Source organism: Caenorhabditis briggsae (assembly GCF_000004555.2).
Source record: "Caenorhabditis briggsae complete genome, chrIII, whole genome shotgun sequence".
Lineage (NCBI taxonomy): Eukaryota > Metazoa > Nematoda > Chromadorea > Rhabditida > Rhabditidae > Caenorhabditis > Caenorhabditis briggsae.
This window is the reverse complement of record NC_013490.2, coordinates 5,102,702-5,122,741: the sequence shown is the minus strand read 5'-3', so window position 1 is coordinate 5,122,741 and position 20,040 is coordinate 5,102,702. Positions and strand designations below refer to the sequence as shown.

Genomic DNA, 20,040 nt, shown 5'->3' with positions numbered 1-20,040 from the left:
GAGAAAAAAACAAGTTTCGCGCTCGGACTACACCATCCATGGCCGAAGATTACAAGTATCGTGTAGTCCTCTCGGATTATTTTCTTGGAACTTTTTTTGTTTTGTTTCTGCCTGTTTTCTATGTATTATTACGCTACGTCGCTAGATCCGTGCATGATTCTCGTGTTTCCCGCAAGAGAACCGGTCTCGTGAACGGGCGAATGACATGCGAACCAGCGATGCGTCATATATCGTTCTCTATACATTTTTAACCCCTCAGGTATAATACGCCTCCCTTTGTCTGCTCTCTTAAAATCCCATGTCGTCGTCGTTGTGTTGAGGTTTTCGATGTCTCACGCTTTAGAGAATATATATGTCATGTGCTCTATTTTTTCCTCTCCAGTGCCCCGGATCTCTCCGTCCTTTCTTCGCACAAAACGCAATAAATAATATTTCTCACTCCTAAAGATCTTTTTCTTTTTATTCTTCTTCCCAGAATTTAGTTCTCGGACCACAAATCAATACGCTTGTCTCTGCGCCTCCTCTGATATTAGTCCCTCCATCAGTGTTCAACACTCTGTTGCCATTTGACCCTTCAAAACTCTTTGTTTGTCCCCTTCTGCCATGTCCACTATTTCCCGCTGTTTGCTTTTCCAATTCAACACTTCCAATAGGGATAATTTCATTTCGCCGACTTTCAGGCATGTCCTCGACACCTCGTGCTCCTCTCATCTTCGTGCTTTTCTCGTTGATTGTATCAGGTAAAATCCTTGTGATCTTGATTTTTTTCGCGATTTTTATAATCAATTGTTATTAACTCCCAAATTATAAGCCGTATTTCTTTAGATAAAAATTTTTCTCTGATTCAGAATATGCCGAATTAATATGGAAAAAAAGTTTAGACAGTTTTTGAAGTTACACTAATAGAGAACATAAAATGCAACACACTTTTTCGGGAGGCAAAGAGTATCTCATGAATAAGCTAGAATCTTGTTTAAACAAGCCGAATCGGATCGGGTGACGTTATGTAATTGAAAATCGTATAGGTGGCGATATTAACAGCATTTTTCATCAAGCGACTGGATTGAATAGATACAGTACCGGTCAATAAAATATACAAAAACGAGTTTTTCAGTTGATTTTGGTCATTTTCAGGCGCCTAGAGCTCGGCTGTCAAGTGTCACTTTGAAAATGTTTGAGGGTGTAAAACAGACCTAGACTGAAAACTTTCCATTTACAGAATTAATTCCGTGAATGCAAGGTTTTCAATCTAGGCCTGTTTTATAATCTTCAAAAATATCAGAGCTCAAGACTTCTGAAAATGGTCAAAATCATCTGAAAAACTTGTTTTTTCATATATTTATGGTCAGCACCGTATATGAAACTATAATTTTTACAGGATCCTCCCGAACGATTCCCTGTCTGGATGGGTGCAAATGCGATCTCTCTGAACATGACCCAGTAATCAGCTGCGATGGATTAGGTCTCGAACGATTCCCACTTCCACACTCCTCACCACTCCGCGGATTCCATTACCTTGCACTCACTTGCAACGATCTTGAGACGATTCCAGCTATTAGCATGATCAAGGCCTCTTTCCCAGATCTTCAAGGAATCGATGTACAAGGAAATCCTCGATTGAATTGCACAACCCTTGCCCATTTGCATACCGAGATTCCAGTTCTTTCGGATTGCGAAGAAGATAAGCCTAAACTGCAATGTGATAACCTGGATAAGGTGCGCGCCGCCCTGATTAAATGCTGAGCCGTAATTTTATCTTTTAGAACTGTGACTGGAAATGCCGTGCGCTTACGAAACTGAAAGAGATGTGGGCTCAATTCAAGGACCTTGTCAACAGAAAAGCCAAGGAATGGCAAGCAGAAGAAACGATTGAGGCTGCGAAGAACTGGTTTAGTGCTCAGTTCAAGAAGTTCAAGGTGGCTATCGGAGAGCTTTCCGATTAATTTTCATGTATATTTTTTTTTGCATTTTCTGCATCTGGCCAAATGTTTTATACGATTCGCATAATTTCTACTCTTGTATCTCACAAACAATTATAGATTACGGTCCCAAGAACTTCTATAAATATATTTACCATTAAAAAATGCAAAAACAAACGAAATTCATCAACAAAAACAAAAAATTAAGAAGAACCTAAAAAAGCCTAGATGCTATATTTGACGGATCGTGAGCGGAGGTAGTTGTAGTACTCATCCATGTGATCCCACCCGCTTTTTGGTGCGTGTCGTTGTTTGTGAGCTGGCGCGGGTCCCTCTTCAAGTCGGACAAAAATGTGAATGTAGCGATATCTGATAGTATTCCAGTTCTCGTGAGCATGACGACGAGCTCCTACGAAACATGGATCCATGATTTTCAAGATTTAACATTCAAATACCTTTCACAATATTCGATTGTACCGGAAACGCGTCGGCAACATACATCTGCGATGGATATTCAATATGAAACTCGTCAGCAGCTCTGGTTTTAGCTTTTTTAAGTGTCTCCATCAATAATATGCAACCCTGAAAACTAGTATTTAAAAAAGGAGTAAATCTATTCTAAACCTTCAACTGCTGCATATCTAACTGTGTGATAGCCTCGTCAACATTCATTTTCCAAACCAATTGACAGGCGGCCCACATTCTTTTTGGCGAAAAGTGAACGGATTCTTTGCAGTGGAACACTTCTTTTGCTTTCGGAAGCCCAGTCTCCGGCACAATATAATTTGGTGGCCAGACAACCTGAATAGGAAGCATATGCAGGTGGTTCCAGAGAATGAATTCTATAGTTTACAACCCACTTTATTATAGTACTCCCATTTCTCTGGAGTCATTCCGTATCCCTTCAGTGGGTCAACAAAGCCTTCTTCCATGTTTGGTTTCTGCTCCAAATCCCATTCTGGTGCGAAGTAGACTTTCGACGATAGCTGCTCATCTTTTTGAAGTTTTGGAATGCGGAGTTTCGAACGTCGTTCCCAAATCTCTTTCGCTGAGAGATCCTCTTTTTTGACTGGAATAGAGAGGACGGCAGAGGATGTGCTGACTGCTCGACATGCCTCGGTTCCAGATCGAACCAGCACTCGTAACATTCTGGATGATTTCGTTTTTATATTTAAGATACATTATCAACCAGGGAAAAATAATTGAGATCAGAACGACTACAGCCAGACTGATAAAAATGAATCAAACAAAAAAAAAGAAATTTTGATATCAAAATATTCATTCGGTACAAATGAAAAAAGAAGCAATGAAAGTTCATTTTTGTGCAGCTTTGAGAGCACTGTCCATCTTCGAACGATGTCTGGTGTGATGTTTGGAGCGACTCTTCTCTCTTGGCTGACGGACACTTTCAAACTTTTCGACTTGAGCGATCCGCGGAGAATTTGTCTTCTGGGTCGGCGCTTCGTCAGCAAGCATTGGAGGATTTATTGCAGATCCTCTTTTGGATGTAGAGTTGGCCTGCTTCTTGAAAATGTCGATGATCTTGAAAACGACGCCTTCAAGTTCTTCCAGAATTGGACCAGCTGCACCGAGCCCTTCACCACCCTGGAAACAATTGAAATGTTTACTAAAATGTATAGGAAACCGCTTACCTTCTCCACTTCTTTGCGATGCCACGCGAGCAGGAGGTAGGCAACTAGTCCGAGTAGGATCAGTTCGAGTAGCATAGTGAACACAAGAAAGTTAAGAATACATCGATTAATTATAGAATTTGAACAAGATGAAAAAAAAGGAATTTGAATAAGACAAAAGTCACGGGGGAAATATTGGAATAGCAGGAGAATGGGGAACGTATAAGCATGATGCAACCGGGGGACAATTCAATTGGCCTAGAAGAAAACCCGTTAAGCTAATCTCAACCGATACAGAGAGCAAAAAATGGAAAACCTAAACAAAGAGTGAGCTTTGGCACAAAGCAAATGGAGCAGAAATTTATCACCGGGGGAGGAAAGAATAGAATAGAAAATAAAGTACATATATTTACAAAAATCTATCAGAACGCGTTATTCGAGGTTAAAAGCATGCAGACATTGCAGGCATGAAGTCAGCGTTTTCAATTCGAATCAGTGGCCTCTTTCTGAACGATAGCGGTGGCAAGAGGAGATTCGAAAGAAGGATCAAGCTGTGGTTGAGGAGTGGAAGGTTGGGTGTTGTCGGCAGAAGTGGAAAGCGTTCCACGGCCAGATCTGATGACTGACGGGAGAGAGATACCAGTAAGTCAGCAGTTTCTTGTTCTTCTGCGAAGATCTGAAAAATACTTGATGGGAGATCAATTAATGAATCTTCTGGATTACCGATTCCTTCATTTGTATGTATTCATCGGTTGGGAATATATCGACGGTTTCCTTGATCAATATCAGCATTTTTTCGAGATCACTGAAAGTTGAATTCTGTTCACAATTTTCTATTATGTCAGTGAAAAAATAACTATTATCGCTGCCTGAGAAAAAAAAGTTAGAGAGTATTATTTGCAGTATGAATACGGTAACAAACTCGAAGCGACAAGCATAAATAGCACACATTATATGGAGACGCAGACAGTTTATCTCTGCTTCTCAACCTTTTTTTCTCAGACAACAATAATATGGAACATAAAAATTTCAGCGAAATCGTCGAAAGGGCAATCGAAAAAATACCGGAAAATAACAATATTCTCAGGTTACGATGGTTTTTTTTCAAACTCACTCATCAGATTTCTTGTCGACACCGGTTAAGTTTTTCAACAGATCTTCCGCCTTCTTTGCAACAGTGGCAATCGTTTCGATGGTCCCTTCTAGCACATACATCGCTTGATTACATGCTGAGTTCAGTACTGACAGAGGCGGTGCCATATGTCCAGAAGTGTATGCTTCGAACTCAGCCTTCTCCATTTGAAGGCTTTCGTGATTCATATTTCTCGCGAATTCGAGAGCGCATGAGAGGTTGGTGAAGAAGTATGCTGAAAAAAGGAAAGAGGGATAAACAAAGGAGACATTCTCAAAACGAACCAGCTTCTCCACTCATGAGCCGTGCTGGAACAGCGAATCTCGATATGAATTTTACGTTTGATTGAATCAACGGCGGATTCCCACGGAAAAGTATGTATATCAAAGTGGGAAGGAATTCATCAGCTGATGTCGATGACTCTGGAAAATTTTTGATGTATTTTTTGATACTAACTATAAATAAAATAATCAACATACCACTTTCTTTAAGAGCTTCGAATATCGCTTTACAAGAGCGAGTGAGGCAGTCGAGTTTCTCAAATGCCGATTTCTTCGCATTGATTTCAATCAATTCCGTTATTGCTTCATCAACTTTGTCTCTAACATTTTGCTTCTTGAACACCAGCTTTGTCTCCAGAAACCCAGCAGTAACCCAATGAAGGGATCGAATCCTATCCTGTAATGACATATCGGCCACTTCTTCATCGTGACTGGCGCAGAAGAACATCGCATAACAGCATGTTGATATATACTTCTCCACTTGGTCCATCACATCTTCCACTTTCACCTTACAATCAGGTGAGTTGAAATACGAGTGCACACCAATTCGGTCTCCGAGATATTGATAATAACTAATGACGAGATCTGACATATCTTCTGAGTTCAATCTCATTTCCGAAATCTTGTTCACCGCATTCTTCACAGAGCGTGCAATTTCTTGAGCCATTGCTGTTGACAAATTGGCAACCAGGAAGTCCGAAAACTGCTTACGGGCTTCCAAAGAGTCTGGCGATAGGTCACGTCGTCTGGAATACAATAACTTATTCTCGAAACTCTTTTCTATCTCTTTTCAATGCCTTCTACTCTATTATGCATCCTCCCTTCCCATGCAAATTTCCTAGCTTCTCTAAGTCTAAGTCCCCCTATGCACTTTCAGAATGAGTGTACTTCCATTGTGCTTCCAGCTGACTAATACCCTTTTATGTACTTTGAAGTACACAGTTATACGACAATGTGAAAAGATGAAGCTTCCAGTTATTGAGAGTGGAAAACAGCAGTATCGCTCGTCGTGCGTGTGGCCAATTTCCTTCTACTTGTTTTTCCATCTAGGAGCAGAACTAGAAGAAAAAGAACACAAAACTACGACGGCTATTCTCAAAACAACAAGAAAGAAACGAATAGAGAAGTAGACGATGTCTCGAGAAGATTCTCGCGAATCTGTGAACCAATCTATGAGTCAGAGCCCACCCGGTTAGCCTTTCAGAGGAAATTTTGAATTTTCGAAATCGGGAATGTTTAGAAATTCTGAGTTTCTGACGCATGATTATCAAAGTATGTCTCTTTCAAAGATTGAATTTCAAGACTAGCGCAGTTACATGCCCTTGGATTGTAGTTCTAAAGGATTCCTGGGAGAAATACTCATTTGGTATTCGGTCACGCATAGGGAAAGTGCTCAGCTGTGAGCTGTTTTCTATTCTTTCTCATTCAATTAGATGCTAGAACACAAAGTTCTCTTTTTTTTTTTTGCTTCCTCCTCTATTCGTATAGAAGAGCAACAAACGACTAAAAATGGAAGGGTGTGCGTAAATATACAGCTATACGGGGACTTGCACTAGAAAAAACACAACAAGAAGAAGTCGGATGCGATACGAAAGACCACACAGAGGCAGCGAAAAACAACAACAAAGCGAACGAATCAGTGTGCGGAATTTTAGACTACTCACCGAGTTGGGGTGCTCGAGGGTGATGTAGATGTCGGGGAGCTTGTTCCGCTTTCTGGAAGAAAAGGAATTTTTTAATTACCGTAAAAGCTGTATTAGAAGGGCCCTCTCCGAAATTAGTTTTTTTGAAAATAAAAATTTCCGTACTTTTTCAATGATTCCGGGAATTCTATCCCGGGAATTCCACAATATAATAGCAATTTGTTGAAAGACCTTTTTTAAATGAAAAAACTTGCTAAAATTTTAGTGAAATTGATAGATTTTCATGAATTTTGAAAGTAAATTCGGGAAAAATAGCCGGAAAAAGAGGAGAGCCTCCTCTAACTGTAGGCCACCTTGTCGACTCACCAGGGATGGGAGACGTTTTGAACAAGTTTTTGATGCCACGAGACTTGCTTTCCGTCGTCGATTTCCTTCTTTCCTGGAACTGATCGAAGCTCAAAAGTGATCTGAAATCAAACATAAATCGAAAAGAGTTGAAATTCGAAAGTCGGATATTTACTTGTTTTTTGCGAAATCTTGACTCTTTTTCAGCTCGTTCTGATGGGCTCTCCAACACTTTGAACATCGATTCTCCCATTGCGGAGTTCCATAGAATCCACAGCCATTTACGCATAACTGAAATTCTCCATACAACTTCTCCTAATCTCAGTGATATGACTCACTAAATCGTTTGCTTTCAAATGCATCTTCGCTTTCTTACTCTCATCCTCCTCACCATGCTTATCTGACATAACTCTTTGAGTCTGAAAAATGAGAAACTTCCTTGAGATTAAAAACAGGAAGAAAAAAAAGAAGCAAGAATTCTATTAGTCAGGGACTTTGGAAAAGGGGAAAATGTGTTGTACCCCCCTTCAGAAGGGGAAGCTTCTGGAGGTTTATGGAAGAACGAGGAGCGGAAACTGGGACGAAACGCTGGTCACAAGTTTTGGTCATCTCTGCGCCTCCTATATCTAGCTCACCGAAATTCCTGGCTCCGCCCCTTTTGCGCGAGTATAGAAACAGCTGAAAAATGGATAGCTGACTCGATTCGAAAGAATGAGAAGGGCATAGTCGGAAATCCGATCAACTTCTTTTTGTTAGGAGAACGGGTCTGGGAGTTGTTTGAGTTTTCCAACCTAATGAAAAATGGGAACAAAGATTAATCAGAAATCGAAAGGGAAAATAGCGACAATGAGGAATGAAACGAAGACCAATTAACTGAACAGGATTATATACGAGGAAGAAACAGTGGGCGGAGTCACATTCACGACTCGTTTCGTGCGTCGAAGAGAGCTCTTTCATATTCACTGGAATCGGATTATGTACGGAAGTGAATAACTAATGCGAGTACGAATCACTAGATATTGGACTTTGCTTCTTCTTCCGAACTGCTTGTACTCAGAAAACGATTTTTCAAATACAATTAAACAACCGGTTTCAGATAAATGAGGACTTATAAACAAAACCCGGGAAAACGAAATGGATAATTTGATTCAGATTGATCTTTGAAAACAACAGCAGGTGGAAAAAACACGGTTACTCATGAAATTTTTTTTGAACTGCGAACAATGTTTTTTCAAACACACAAAATATAATTTTTATGCACGCATGAACAGGTTCAAAAAACATTGAAAACACATTTTTTATTTCGTGAATAACCCAAAAGAGCGATTCATATCAATGATTTTCTATTAAGATGATGAAACTTTAAGGGGAAACTTCAAAAAGCCGCAATTCTAAAATTATCGAAAATTTTCTTTAAAAGGGATGAGAAATAACTCAAAAATAGAGAAGAAAACGGGCTCGAAAATGAATATTCATCGCAAAAATTGAATAAAAAACTACAGTAACTTAAAGGTACATAAAACAAAATTAGTTTGGGCTTAGAATGGAAATTAGCTTTTGGTATTCGATGGAGTTAATTTTTAAAAAAACTTGAGAATTCCGGCTAAAAGGAAGAAAAAAGTATAAGACACAGAAAAAAAATAATGCTTAAAAAATGTAAGCAGACAAGATTGAAATTATACACTTATCGCAAAAATCGGATAAAATTTGGTAAAAAACTTATAAAAACTACTGTAACTTAAAGGAACATGCAACAAAAAGTACGTGTGTTTCGAATGGATATTATCTCATGGTATTTGCAGAATAAATTTTATGCAAAAATGGGAAAGAAAACTTGAGAATTCAGCTTAAGCTGAAATGATAATTATAAAAAGAATCTCATCTCTGTAATACTAAATTAAAACTGTATTTTTGACATACAAAGCGTTTCAGACCCATCGAAAATTCAGTAATTGTTTCTTATTGCTGAAAACGTATTACTGTATCTTCTAATATCTCAAAATTTACAAAAACAGAAGCATGGTTTCGTAAAAGGTTTACGAAATCAAACAGTTGAATAAATATGACAATTGCTCATCGTAAAAACGGAACATGTTTGATTTTTAAGAAACTAGTACTGTAGCTACAGTACTACTAACTTGGAGAATCGAGGAAGCCATTACAAAGATCTTTAATCCTCTTAATCCAAAAGAGCTAATTAAAATTTTCATTAAACTCTTAATTTTAATGTATCTAATTCAATTATCAATTTGTACTAAATACATCTGCATGACCGAAAAAATGACTTCTGGGTGGCATTTGTTCTGGTCAATTAGCAAAAACATGCAGATTTAATCCCCCATGGGAGAGTCTGAATCATCAGCAGTTTGTCGTCAACTTCCGTGCCTACGGACATCAGAGTGTGTACTCTTGGTTCTCTCGTGACGCTTCTCTCAACCGTTTCCCTCTGCATCACGTTTGAATTGCTGCCCCCAGCTGACTGACTGGTCGGAAATATACTCTGATCAATATCTGTTTTTTTTGTAATGGTAGAATCAATAAGTACTAGTGAAAGTTCTATTGGAAATACCATTGTGACCTTTCTCCCTTCCATGGTTTTATGATTTTTTACTTCAACTATTGAACATGATTTATTCTGGACCCATTATATTTTATCTTTCTTTCATAGTCAATAAAGTTTACATATATTTCAGATATGAGTAAAATTTCACAAGCAGCCATCACCCTTGAGCAATCAGGATTCACGATTGCTGACAGAAATGGGTTCAAGATGTTTCAATTCTTCCCCCTTCACTTTAGGATGTACAAAAACAAGGGTAAGTTGATTCGAACTTTTAATCTAAACTATATTTTGATTTTTGTAGTTCCTGATGTTGGGCCCATCAGAATCGCAAAACAGATGGGATCTTCGAATCTCGTATGTCTTGTACCTGGTGTCAATGGAAATTATTCTCAAAACAATGTAATCGTTTTCAATGTGGAGGCGAATCGTGGTGTGACAGAAATCACGATTCCTTCGAGATACGGAGCAGTCACAAACATCCATGTCTCTCATAACCGTCTTGCCGTATTCACATGTCAAAGAGTCTATGTCTATAGCTTTCCAAATGACATTCAACAAATTCGATCGGAAGAAATTCGAAGCAACCCAAAAGGAATCTCAGCAATGAGCTATGATCCAACCACAACTTCTTGTTATTTGGCCTATCCTGGATACAAAGAAGGAACGATCCACATCATGAATTTGAACACTCTCACAGCCCGTGAATCAAAATCCCCAATTGTAATTGACGCCCATCTCACCGAAGTTGCCCAAGTTGCTCTAAATTGCCAAGGGACTCTTGTTGCCTCTGGTTCCATCAAAGGTACTGTAGTTAGAGTTTTCGATGCCAGGACCAAAGGAATGCTATACGAGCTTCGTCGTGGAACGGTTCAAGCTCATCTCCAATGTATCGCCTTCTCATCTTGCTCTAGTTTCCTGGGAGTTGCAAGTGACAAAGGAACACTTCACATCTTTGGAATTCGGGATGCCGAACCACAAAAGAAGATGACAATGCTTGAAAGGAACTGTGGAACCAGCAGTATCCTGAGGATCCAACTGGACCGTCAAGTCTTGGCTCTTGGCTTCAGCAAACGTAAGTTCGCATTTCCCCTACTCTTATCAACTCATAAAACAGTAAAAAATATGAATAAATTCCAGAATCAGCAAGGCATCTGCCCGGAATAGTAGCTATCTGCTCAGATGGAACATACTGGAGATACCACTTCAGCAAAGACAATACTTCTGGAAAGTGTACCGCCGTTCTTCCACCATTCTTCGAGCAACTACCGGACTTTGCCGAAGATGCTGCATTCTTCCGTACTCCCCTGGATTAAACTGTCCCAATCTTTTTAATGATGTTCAAGGTGTCTTTTTCAGCTTCCCCGTTGTATATGTATATGTTCATACATTTTCCCTTCTATCCCTAATCATTTTCTATATATTTAACCTTGTTCGATTTGTGAAATATGTAGAAATTCCCCTACCTCTTTCAATTTGAAGTGCCTTTTGATTTTGAAATTATATACATTCTTGTTGTTCAATTTTTGGTTCGAAGAACCCCAAAAAATAAAAAATTGTGTGTCAATTCAGAACTGCTGTTGAATTTGTCTGTTTCTCTGTTTTCTCGGTGCATTACTTCACAAAAAGTTCGGAATAAGTAGAAGCAGAGCTTCAAAACGAAAATAGTGCACTTTTTCATCAATTTTCGGTGAAAAATCCCGAAAAAAGAGAAGAAAATCCGCAATTGTTTTACCGTATAACAATTTAAAGGGACATACGCCCTCTCTTTCAGAGCTAGAATCAACAAAATCCTTTGAAGGATTATACGGTAGATTGTTGGTCTTGCAGCGAACTGCCAAATTTCCTGCAAACATTTTCTCGCTTCAGTGCAGTTCTCTAGAAAAATAGCTATTTTTTCAAGATGTTTCCAGAAACTTTATTTATTTAGCAGCTATTTAATATCAAAAATAAAGTCGTAATTTTCAGCAGTTGTGTCATTCAAAAGCACAATTAGAAGCACCTCAGTGCTTTTATGGTTCATAAAAAGTTCGAAAATCCAGTTTCGACTAAACAATCCACTTTTATCGACCGAACGCCACACCCGGCAGCACGAAACTATCTCGATGAAATGGCTCCAATCAACGGATTCCACAAGGAGAATGCCGATTCGATTCGTCTTCGTGAATCGTTCCGTGATGAGGTGTCCAAAAGAATGGGTGAATTGTTGCTGAAAGGACAAACCATGCTTGATGAGTACTGCCCGACATGCAGTGTACGTTTTTGTATTTTTAATATAAAAATTGTCCATTTTTCAGGGAATTCTGATGGAAGATCGTACAGGAGTGCGCCGCTGTGTAACTTGTGAGCTATTCCAAGAGAAAACGGCTTCCTTGATTGTAGCGGAGATTCCATTGCGTAAGTACTTCATTGAAAACGTTTGAAGCTTTGAAAGCGTTAGACGTTTTACACGTTTGCTTTACAGAAGAAGAAGATCTGGAAGAAGCAGTCAATGAACCGCCAGTCCAACATTCAGTTCCTGTGGAGAAGACAGTCCCAAGGAAAGTGGTTGTTCCGAAGCCAGCTCCTTCTGCTCCTGTTGCTAAAAAATCGAAAAAAGTCACAAGTTCCACGAAAGAATGTAACCAATCCGAAGCAATCGAGGCTGCTAGAAATGCGGTGATTCGTAAACTCGAATGGGCAACATCTAAATTGGATTCTGCTGAAGACGTGGATAGTGTCTCCGATTTTCTATCTCTTATTCAGAAGTCTGCCGAAACCTTGCAATCTCTTCAAATCTAAATCTTATCATTGCTTTGATTTTTGCTTCAATTTTTTGCACCGTTGATCTTATTGTTGGAATTGATAAATGCTTTACTGCTATAAGATATCTAACAGATTCGGCAATTAGTGACGTCATAGAAATATCGATTTTCGGAAGATCCCATATGCAAGCTAATTTTTTAGATGTTCCGATCGCTTCTCAGTAATGCCGAAATCAAACCTAATTTACTGTTCCGGAAAGCAAAACTGGCTAAAAAATCAGTAGAAAAATACAAGGCAAAAAAGTGCGTGGCGAAGAAAAAGAAACTAAAAATTTAAAAATTCAGAATCGAAATTCCTGAGTTAAAAGGAGAAGCGCTGTTTGGTCTTCATTCTGTTTTAGAAGCGATGCGATCTGGAAAACGAGAATTTCATTCCGTTTATTTAAAGAAGACACTTGAGTACGTTTGGGATATTTGATAGCTTTTTGACTACAATCTGGTTTTAGAAAACGTGCAGAATCCGATGATCGAATCAAAGAGGTTCTGGAGAAAATTAAAAATATGGGGATCCGAAAAGAATTGTTAACAGATGATCAACTGGATAGGCTCACTGAATATCAACTACATAACGTAAAAATCATAATTGCTCGGCACATAGCTTTCGACTTTTTAGGGAATCTGCATGGATGCGAGTGCTCTGAAATTTTCAAGTTTTCAACCAAAGAATGTTTCAATTTTCGTTGATAAAGTTCTTGATCCTGGAAACCTTGGAGCAATTGGAAGAAGTGCGTGGTTCTTCGGGGCTGATGGAGTTGGGCTTGTCAAAGGAAGAGGGTATTTTACTTCAGGGATGATTGGAACGTAATTCCAATCGGAAAATTTGCGAATTTTTTGGAATTTCTGAATACAGTAGTCAAAGGCGCACGCGAAAAGTTTCCTTGTGGATCTTGAAGTGAATTACTTTCAATTTGTTTTGTAAATTTTCATCAATTTTCGGCGTTTTTGTGATGCGAAAATGAGATTTCTACTTTGAAATTTGACTTTTAAAAATTCTGAATATTCCTGAATTCCTCAATTTTCAAAATCGGAGTTTTCGAAATTCTGAAAAATTCCAAAACGCCATTCCGAACTCCCTGATTTTAGTTTCTGAACCCCCACCAAATCACTTTTTCAGACCCAAAAGTGTCACTCCTTCAATGATCAAGTCCTCATGTGGAGCTCTCGAACATCTTCCCGTCCAACAATTCGAAGGATTTCACGAGTTTCGAGATCAAATCAAATCCAACGGAGGAGAAATCGTTGCCACTTGCGATCCATTAGCAGCTAAAAAAGCTGGAATAACAGCGAAATCATTAGACCAATGGAAGCCCCATAAAACCGTTGGAATTGTGCTAGGAGACGAGGGAGTAGGAATTAGTCGAGGGATTCTGAATCTCTGTGATACAGTAATCTCGATCGCTCCAGTCGGTGAACATCAATCAAATGTGACGTCATTGAATGTTTCTGTTGTAGCAGGTAACCCTATAAGCAAAATCCATTCAATATTACAAATCTATTCCAGGAATTCTCCTTCATCACATCTTGTTACAACACAACCGTACAAATTGAAACAATCGTTTGGAGACGGTGTTCGAGCCATCATCGGTGTCACGTTTGCACACCTGCTGCTGCTCCCCTGATATTTTTAGTCGGCATGTGTACTATATAATTCGGAGTGACCACCCTAGGATCCTCATATTCAATTTCGTTATGTTGTTACCTATTTCATTTTTATTTCTACTCTCATTTGTTTCTGCTATTGAAAATTCGACTGATAATGAACTTTGTTCTAATGGAGTGACACCTGGAAACTGTAGGGAACTGATGGAAATATAAGTTTGGATAATTTGGGGATTTTAGTGTGTCAACTGGTGCCGTCTAGTGGATATGAGTGTTCCAATTCAAACTCTACAACAAGTTGGTGTGAGAGTTTCAATGGAAAATATAAATGTTGTGAGTGATACGTAGATTCTGAAAATTTATTTAAAGGCGAATCGTCGGTGCAGTAACGAAAAAATCTTCAATTTTTTGAATAAATGTATGCGCCTTTGATACTGTACTACGAAATTAATTGATTTTGACCCTTTTTCGGCTGTTTTTCTACATACTTTATAAGGAAATTCAGCTGATTATAAATGAAAATCAAAAGAAAATCAACGAAAAAGAGCAAAAATATAATTATTTCGAGATACGGTATCGAAATCGCATGCATTTTCTAGAAAGAATTTCAATTTTTTGCTTCAAGAACGACGATGCGCTTTTAAATAAAACTTCGGCCACAAAATTTCATCGTCGCCGGAAAGGAATAATAAAAAATAAATATCACATATTCTAGGTGAAAAATCCACAAACAAATGTAAAGATAGAAGTTCATTCTGTCGACTGACCAAACATTTGTGCAAAAGTAAATCAGACTTTGCGACAATGAAAGCGAAATGTGAAGCCACTTGTGGATTCTGTGGTCTGAAAACTTTTGAAGATTCCGAGGAAACTAGAAAGCGAATGGATCAGTTGGCTAGAGGACAAGAGTGTGATCTACCAAGAAAATGTGTTTTCCCAAGAAACAAAATGCTGAACTCGACTGGAAGTCCCAAGCCAACAACTGTTGTGATTGACCCAATAGTTGCATACAAGTCGAAAATTAACTGGAATGCTACTTCGACAGTAGAGTCTACTAGTATTGCTCCTAATGTAACCCGAGATTACAATTCTACGAATTTCACGACTTCTGGTAAAAGCTGCAAATGGGAAGAATAAATTTGAGAAGTTTCAAAAATAATTTTTCAGAGACATCCAATGTTACAAAATTCGATTTGAAAACTATCCTTGTTTCTGCTGGAACACCAAGCCTCACTTCCACAATGTCGCTACGAACCGGAATCCCCAGAAGACATGAATCTTCAAAAGAGAATTTGAAGACGTTTGCTTCAAGAAGAAGAAATGAAACAACGACGACTTCTATCACTCTTCCAACATCGTTCAATTCCACGACGACCACTATGAGAAAGTTAAAACTCGAAGAGTTGACGGCTACTAGAGTGAGTGGACCTAGAAGAAGACTTTTAAAATCAAAATGGTCTGCTTTAAAAGTTTTTAGATACTGAGTAACCTGTAATAGAAGAACCCCCACACTGTCAAGTTTGAGCATAATTATCTCGACTCCTATAAGAGATATCAAAAACGTGTAAACTGACAAAATGTTTTTGATGTTATAAGTTGTAACATCAAAAACATTTTGTCAGTTGACCACTTTTTGGTATCTTCTGCAGGAATCGAGATAGTTGAGCTCAAAGATGGCGGTTTGGGTGGGCTTCTATTAAAGGGAAAATTCCGACAGGAACCGAGACGTGAAAGTTGAGAGGTCGACAGCCGACCGACCGGGGACGACTAGTTAACTTTGAGCTCAATAATCTCGGCTCCTGTGAGAGGTTTCAAAAATGTGTTTACTTACAAAGTGTTGGTGATTTCATGACAAACATTTTATCAGTAGACAACGTTTTTATATCTTTAACAGAAACCCAGATAAATTGGCTCAAAGTTGAACATCTGAACGTTAAGGGGCCCTTCTGTAACAGGTTTTACGGTATCACTTGGATAATCGAAAAAAAAACCCCGAAATTAAAAAATTAATCCATAACAACTGGCTCTTTCCTCATGATTCAGAAGGTGTTACGTCTTCTGAAGCGGATACTTAGAAATCCCAAGAGAACGCTTAAAAAAGTTTTGAGAGTTATGTCATGTTTATATTCATTTTCAAGCTGACAATGTGATAGTTTCTTATTATAAAATCTAAATCTAACGATAATCTAGAAAATTATGATCAAAACAAATTTTTATGTTGAGTTTCCATCTGTTTTCAAATTGTTTTGAAAACTAAAAATCTCTTCTTTTCAGGACACCCTACCAAAAATCACTACTGCCGAGCCAAGTGCTCTCACAACTTCCCTTTCAAAGACAGTAATCCAAGGAACCTGTTTCGATGAGTACACCTATTGCCGAGAATTCACTTCTCTCTGTTCCCATCCAGCATTCTCTGAAGTTATGGCTTCCCATTGCTCATTGACTTGTGACAGATGTGACGAAGTGGAGAGAGTCGAAGAGGGCTCTGGTGAGAATTTTGAAGTTATGAATTTTTAAAATTCTTTTAACTTTTGTAGAAGACTGCGAGGACATGACACCAGACTGCAATAACTATCGAGATCTTTGCCAACACCCTCGATATAAGACTTTGATGGAAAACTACTGTCCAAAAGCATGTGGACATTGTATTCCAATGTGTAGGGATCGTCATCAAAAGTAAGTAACTCATTAATTAAATGAGTACCTTATTAGAATATTTCCAGCTGTCCTCAATTCTTCGACGATGGATTCTGCAACGATACGATGTACACCCAGGAAGAACGGAAATATCTGTGTGGAGCAACTTGTCTAATGTGCTAATATTGTTGTTATTTATTACTGGTTCTACATATTTGTATATAAATTGTTCTACCACTGCTATACAATGTCGAAAAATAAGAATTCGATTATTAACGAAATGCACACAATGACTCATAACAGGAAAACGGGGCGATTTCTCAAATAATGTGGGTGTGTATTAGGAAGGAAAAGACTGTTCACTTCCAAGTTGGTTTTTTAAAATGGAGAAATTAAATGTTTGCAAATTTATTAAAAATTTCAAATTTAAACAATTTTAGACAATTTCAAGAAGTTAGAATACCGATCTTTTGACATACCGTAAACACTCTAGATGTCCACCCAACTTCGAGCAAATTTTATCTCGGTTCTTGGGAAAGATACAAAAAAGTTGTCAACTGATAAAATGTTAATTATGTTATGATAAATAATTTATCAGTTAACAAGATTTTGATATCTCTTACAGGAAATGAGATATAAAGCTCAAAGTTGATGCTTTGGGTGGGCTTCTATTAGAGGGTTACTGTAACTTCAGTGTTTTCCATCAAATTGAATTTTTGGGATAGTCATCTGATTAATGTTTACGAATCTGAAATTCATAATCTTCTGAATCTCGAAGAACCTGAGGAAAGGAGTTAATGATTTAGAAGTTTTTTTAGGTTTGAATTTCGGAAACGTTTCATTCCAAAACTACTGTAGACACGAAGTCTGTAAAAAACAGAAATTCAGGAAACTTTTCAATACAACTTTTTGAACATTTAACATTTCCAAAACTTTGTCATTATCTCTACCAGGTTTTTTGGATGATTTTTTTATGAAAATTTTCAAAATTAAAACTGTACGGTGGCGCATAATTATCCGGACTAAAGTTTGAACTACCACAAAATATTAGTAAAGCGTTGTACTGGGCTTAAATTTGGATTGCAAAAACTTAAATATTTCATCAGTAAACCGGTGAAGTTTCAAGTTATTTGATCACTTTTCAGCTGAGTTATCGCTTGTCAAAGTTGCTTCAACTCATAAAAATCACAAGAAACACTACTCTCTTCATCTTTGGACAATCATAACAATACCTAGACCTGAGGAATTGCATTGATATTTAGCTTTGAATCAAACGTAAAACTGTGTTTCGACCACTTTTTGTGCTTCCAAGATACCCAGGTCTGAAAATATACCCGTTTTATCATTCCGGGTAATTGTACGCCACCATGTAGGTCCCTAACTAGTTATCCAAATTCAGACCAAACTCTATTCAAGTTCCATGAAGTATGATCTCACATTGATTTTCACACAGTGCCGTTTTTTCTCCTCCATCCGACCTCTTATAAGTTCTTCCTTTTTTTCCCACAATCGTCTTGTCCATTTCAATGACCTGCCGCCAGAGGACCGATCCCCTTTTTCTTCTTTTTTCTTCTTTTTCCACTTCTCCTATTTGCATACTTTGGATTATCACACACTCTCTACCCGCCTATTCCGCTTTTTTTTGAAATCGAGAGCCATTTTTCTGCCCCATTTCCTTTTTCCTCACTTCACTTGCAAAAAACTGTCTGGTCTCATTCCGTCCCATTTCAATTCTTGCAAAACCAATGAAACATTGTTCATTGAACAGTAATAAAAGAGTGGAGGTCCTAGACCCCAATTATAGTATCCCTGGCTTATTAAGTGAGTGACTATGTCCTTCGTTCGTGTTTTGTGTTCCGCATTGTTAGTTTTCGCCTCTAAAAGGGTATATGTCTGTGTATGTGTTTGATTACTAAATGTTATGTTCGTTCCAGTGAGTCTCTTGGAAAACGGGAGGAGAAAACTGGTGCGAGAAAAGATGGATAAACTTAATTTCGCCGGCGAGCGAGACGTCGCCCCAAAATTGGCGAGTGTTTGTGTCGTTTTTCTGACAGATCTGAGCTCACCTCTAAACTTTTCTTCCTTTTTTTGCCTTTTTAACTTTAAAAATCAAAAATCCCGAAGACCGGAACGAAGATGACGTGTGGAGATGTCACGGAAAGTAGGTTTCGATTCAAAAAAAGGTTTTCACTCTCGCCGATTTCCGTTACTTTTGAACTTTCACTTCGTTTGATTTCTTGGAGAAGGAAGAGGTGAAAAGTTCATAACCACACGGATACATGGTCAAGATTCTTTGAAAAGTGTGAGAGCTTGGTTTTTTGATTTTCAAGGAACTTAAAGTTTGACTGTTGAACTTTTCCGCCAAAACTTCGATTATTCAATATTTAGAGATTTTAAGAGCAAGCTCAATTTCTAGTTTTTTAAAGCTCCATTCTCCTTAATTGGGTACTTTGGTAGCACATAAAACCAAATTTCCATTTTTTCTGGATAAACCAAAAAATGATTTTTGATTAAAATAGAAAGTCTACCGTATGTCCTCTAATAGAAACCACTCAGACCGCGAACTTTGAGCTCAAATATCTCAATTCCTGTGAAAGATACCAAAAATGCCTCAAATGATAAAATGTTGCTGATATTATAATGAACACTTTATCAGTTGAAGCATTTTTGATATTTTTACAGGAATCGAGATAAATGTGCTCAAAGCTAACAAGTCGGCGCTTGCTGGCCGAGCAAGGCGATTGGCGGCCGAACTCTCAATTATCTCAAGTTCTATAAGAGATATTGAACATTTATCCACTGATAAAATATTGGTAACATTATGATAATCATTTTATCAGTTAACCACTTTTTGATATCTTCTGCAGGAATCGAGATATTTGAGCTCAAAGATGGCGGTTTGGGTGGGCTTCTATTAAAGCTAAAAGCTCAACTAATTCTTCTCTATAAGTTTTTAAATGGCTCCACCTACTTTCCAAACCTAAGTGCACATATTAAATATTCCTTCTCCCCTCGTCGCCCTATGAACTTAATTAAGGTTCAGAATCCTTAATTTCTTCTAGTATTACTCGTTATTGATATATTTGCTCCCCTATTTTCTCTTCTTCTAACGGCTACATTTTTCCTGTGTCAAATATCTGAAATATCCCGTTTTCCCTACTCAGATCGGCCTCGCGAGGGGCATTTTCTGATTCTTTAATGTCTTGCCCTCTAATGTTTTATTACACCTGATCAATAAACAAAAATTACAAAATTACAAAGGGAAAGTTTCGAATCTTCCAGTCTCGCAATCCAATCTTTATTCTTTGTTTTCATGATAATTATGTTTTCCCGAAGATTCTCCTCCAATGAAAATTAAACAGAATTCGCCAGAGAAAAACAACCATCTTCCTACTTTTCCTTCACACAATTCCAGAATTTTCAAATTGACTCATTTCAGAGAAATCCAATCAATTATAATATTTTTTAGTTCAAGATCTTTCGGAAAAA

The 20,040-nt window shown here is 38.0% G+C and overlaps 8 protein-coding genes across 8 annotated transcripts; 5 read left to right on the top strand and 3 right to left on the bottom strand.

Annotated features, from left to right (window-relative positions):
• Positions 1-682: 682 nt before the first annotated feature.
• Positions 683-1,943, top strand: Cbr-lron-10 (the record flags this gene model as incomplete). Its single annotated transcript, XM_002642305.1, has 3 exons — positions 683-740; positions 1,379-1,716; positions 1,764-1,943. The coding sequence occupies 3 exons, from the start codon at positions 683-685 to the stop codon at positions 1,941-1,943; spliced, it is 576 nt and encodes a 191-aa protein (XP_002642351.1).
• A 200-nt stretch (positions 1,944-2,143) lies between these two features.
• Cbr-mrpl-22 lies at positions 2,144-3,067 on the bottom strand (the record flags this gene model as incomplete). The annotated part of the gene is made up of 4 exons (XM_002642306.1): positions 2,144-2,328; positions 2,375-2,501; positions 2,544-2,720; positions 2,780-3,067. 4 exons carry the CDS (start codon positions 3,065-3,067, stop codon positions 2,144-2,146), a joined length of 777 nt encoding a protein of 258 aa, XP_002642352.1.
• Positions 3,068-3,233: 166 nt separating this feature from the next.
• CBG18350 lies at positions 3,234-3,646 on the bottom strand (the record flags this gene model as incomplete). The annotated part of the gene is made up of 2 exons (XM_002642307.1): positions 3,234-3,524; positions 3,572-3,646. 2 exons carry the CDS (start codon positions 3,644-3,646, stop codon positions 3,234-3,236), a joined length of 366 nt encoding a protein of 121 aa, XP_002642353.1.
• A 346-nt stretch (positions 3,647-3,992) lies between these two features.
• On the bottom strand, positions 3,993-7,358 carry Cbr-rabx-5 (the record flags this gene model as incomplete). Its single annotated transcript, XM_045243731.1, has 8 exons — positions 3,993-4,226; positions 4,274-4,355; positions 4,665-4,917; positions 4,967-5,104; positions 5,162-5,709; positions 6,628-6,679; positions 6,973-7,242; positions 7,328-7,358. The coding sequence occupies 8 exons, from the start codon at positions 7,356-7,358 to the stop codon at positions 3,993-3,995; spliced, it is 1,608 nt and encodes a 535-aa protein (XP_045096456.1).
• A 1,236-nt stretch (positions 7,359-8,594) lies between these two features.
• On the top strand, positions 8,595-8,693 carry CBG26001 (the record flags this gene model as incomplete). Its single annotated transcript, XM_045243730.1, has 1 exon — positions 8,595-8,693. The coding sequence occupies one exon, from the start codon at positions 8,595-8,597 to the stop codon at positions 8,691-8,693; it is 99 nt and encodes a 32-aa protein (XP_045100090.1).
• A 953-nt stretch (positions 8,694-9,646) lies between these two features.
• Cbr-epg-6 lies at positions 9,647-10,827 on the top strand (the record flags this gene model as incomplete). Its single annotated transcript, XM_002642309.1, has 3 exons — positions 9,647-9,767; positions 9,816-10,586; positions 10,652-10,827. The coding sequence occupies 3 exons, from the start codon at positions 9,647-9,649 to the stop codon at positions 10,825-10,827; spliced, it is 1,068 nt and encodes a 355-aa protein (XP_002642355.1).
• Positions 10,828-11,621: 794 nt separating this feature from the next.
• On the top strand, positions 11,622-12,292 carry CBG18353 (the record flags this gene model as incomplete). The annotated part of the gene is made up of 3 exons (XM_002642310.1): positions 11,622-11,765; positions 11,809-11,908; positions 11,976-12,292. The coding sequence occupies 3 exons, from the start codon at positions 11,622-11,624 to the stop codon at positions 12,290-12,292; spliced, it is 561 nt and encodes a 186-aa protein (XP_002642356.1).
• Positions 12,293-12,457: 165 nt separating this feature from the next.
• On the top strand, positions 12,458-16,734 carry CBG18354 (the record flags this gene model as incomplete). Its single annotated transcript, XM_002642311.2, has 10 exons — positions 12,458-12,558; positions 12,601-12,714; positions 12,762-12,885; positions 12,929-13,089; positions 13,430-13,770; positions 14,630-15,025; positions 15,082-15,332; positions 16,189-16,402; positions 16,452-16,590; positions 16,638-16,734. The coding sequence occupies 10 exons, from the start codon at positions 12,458-12,460 to the stop codon at positions 16,732-16,734; spliced, it is 1,938 nt and encodes a 645-aa protein (XP_002642357.2).
• Positions 16,735-20,040: the final 3,306 nt, after the last annotated feature.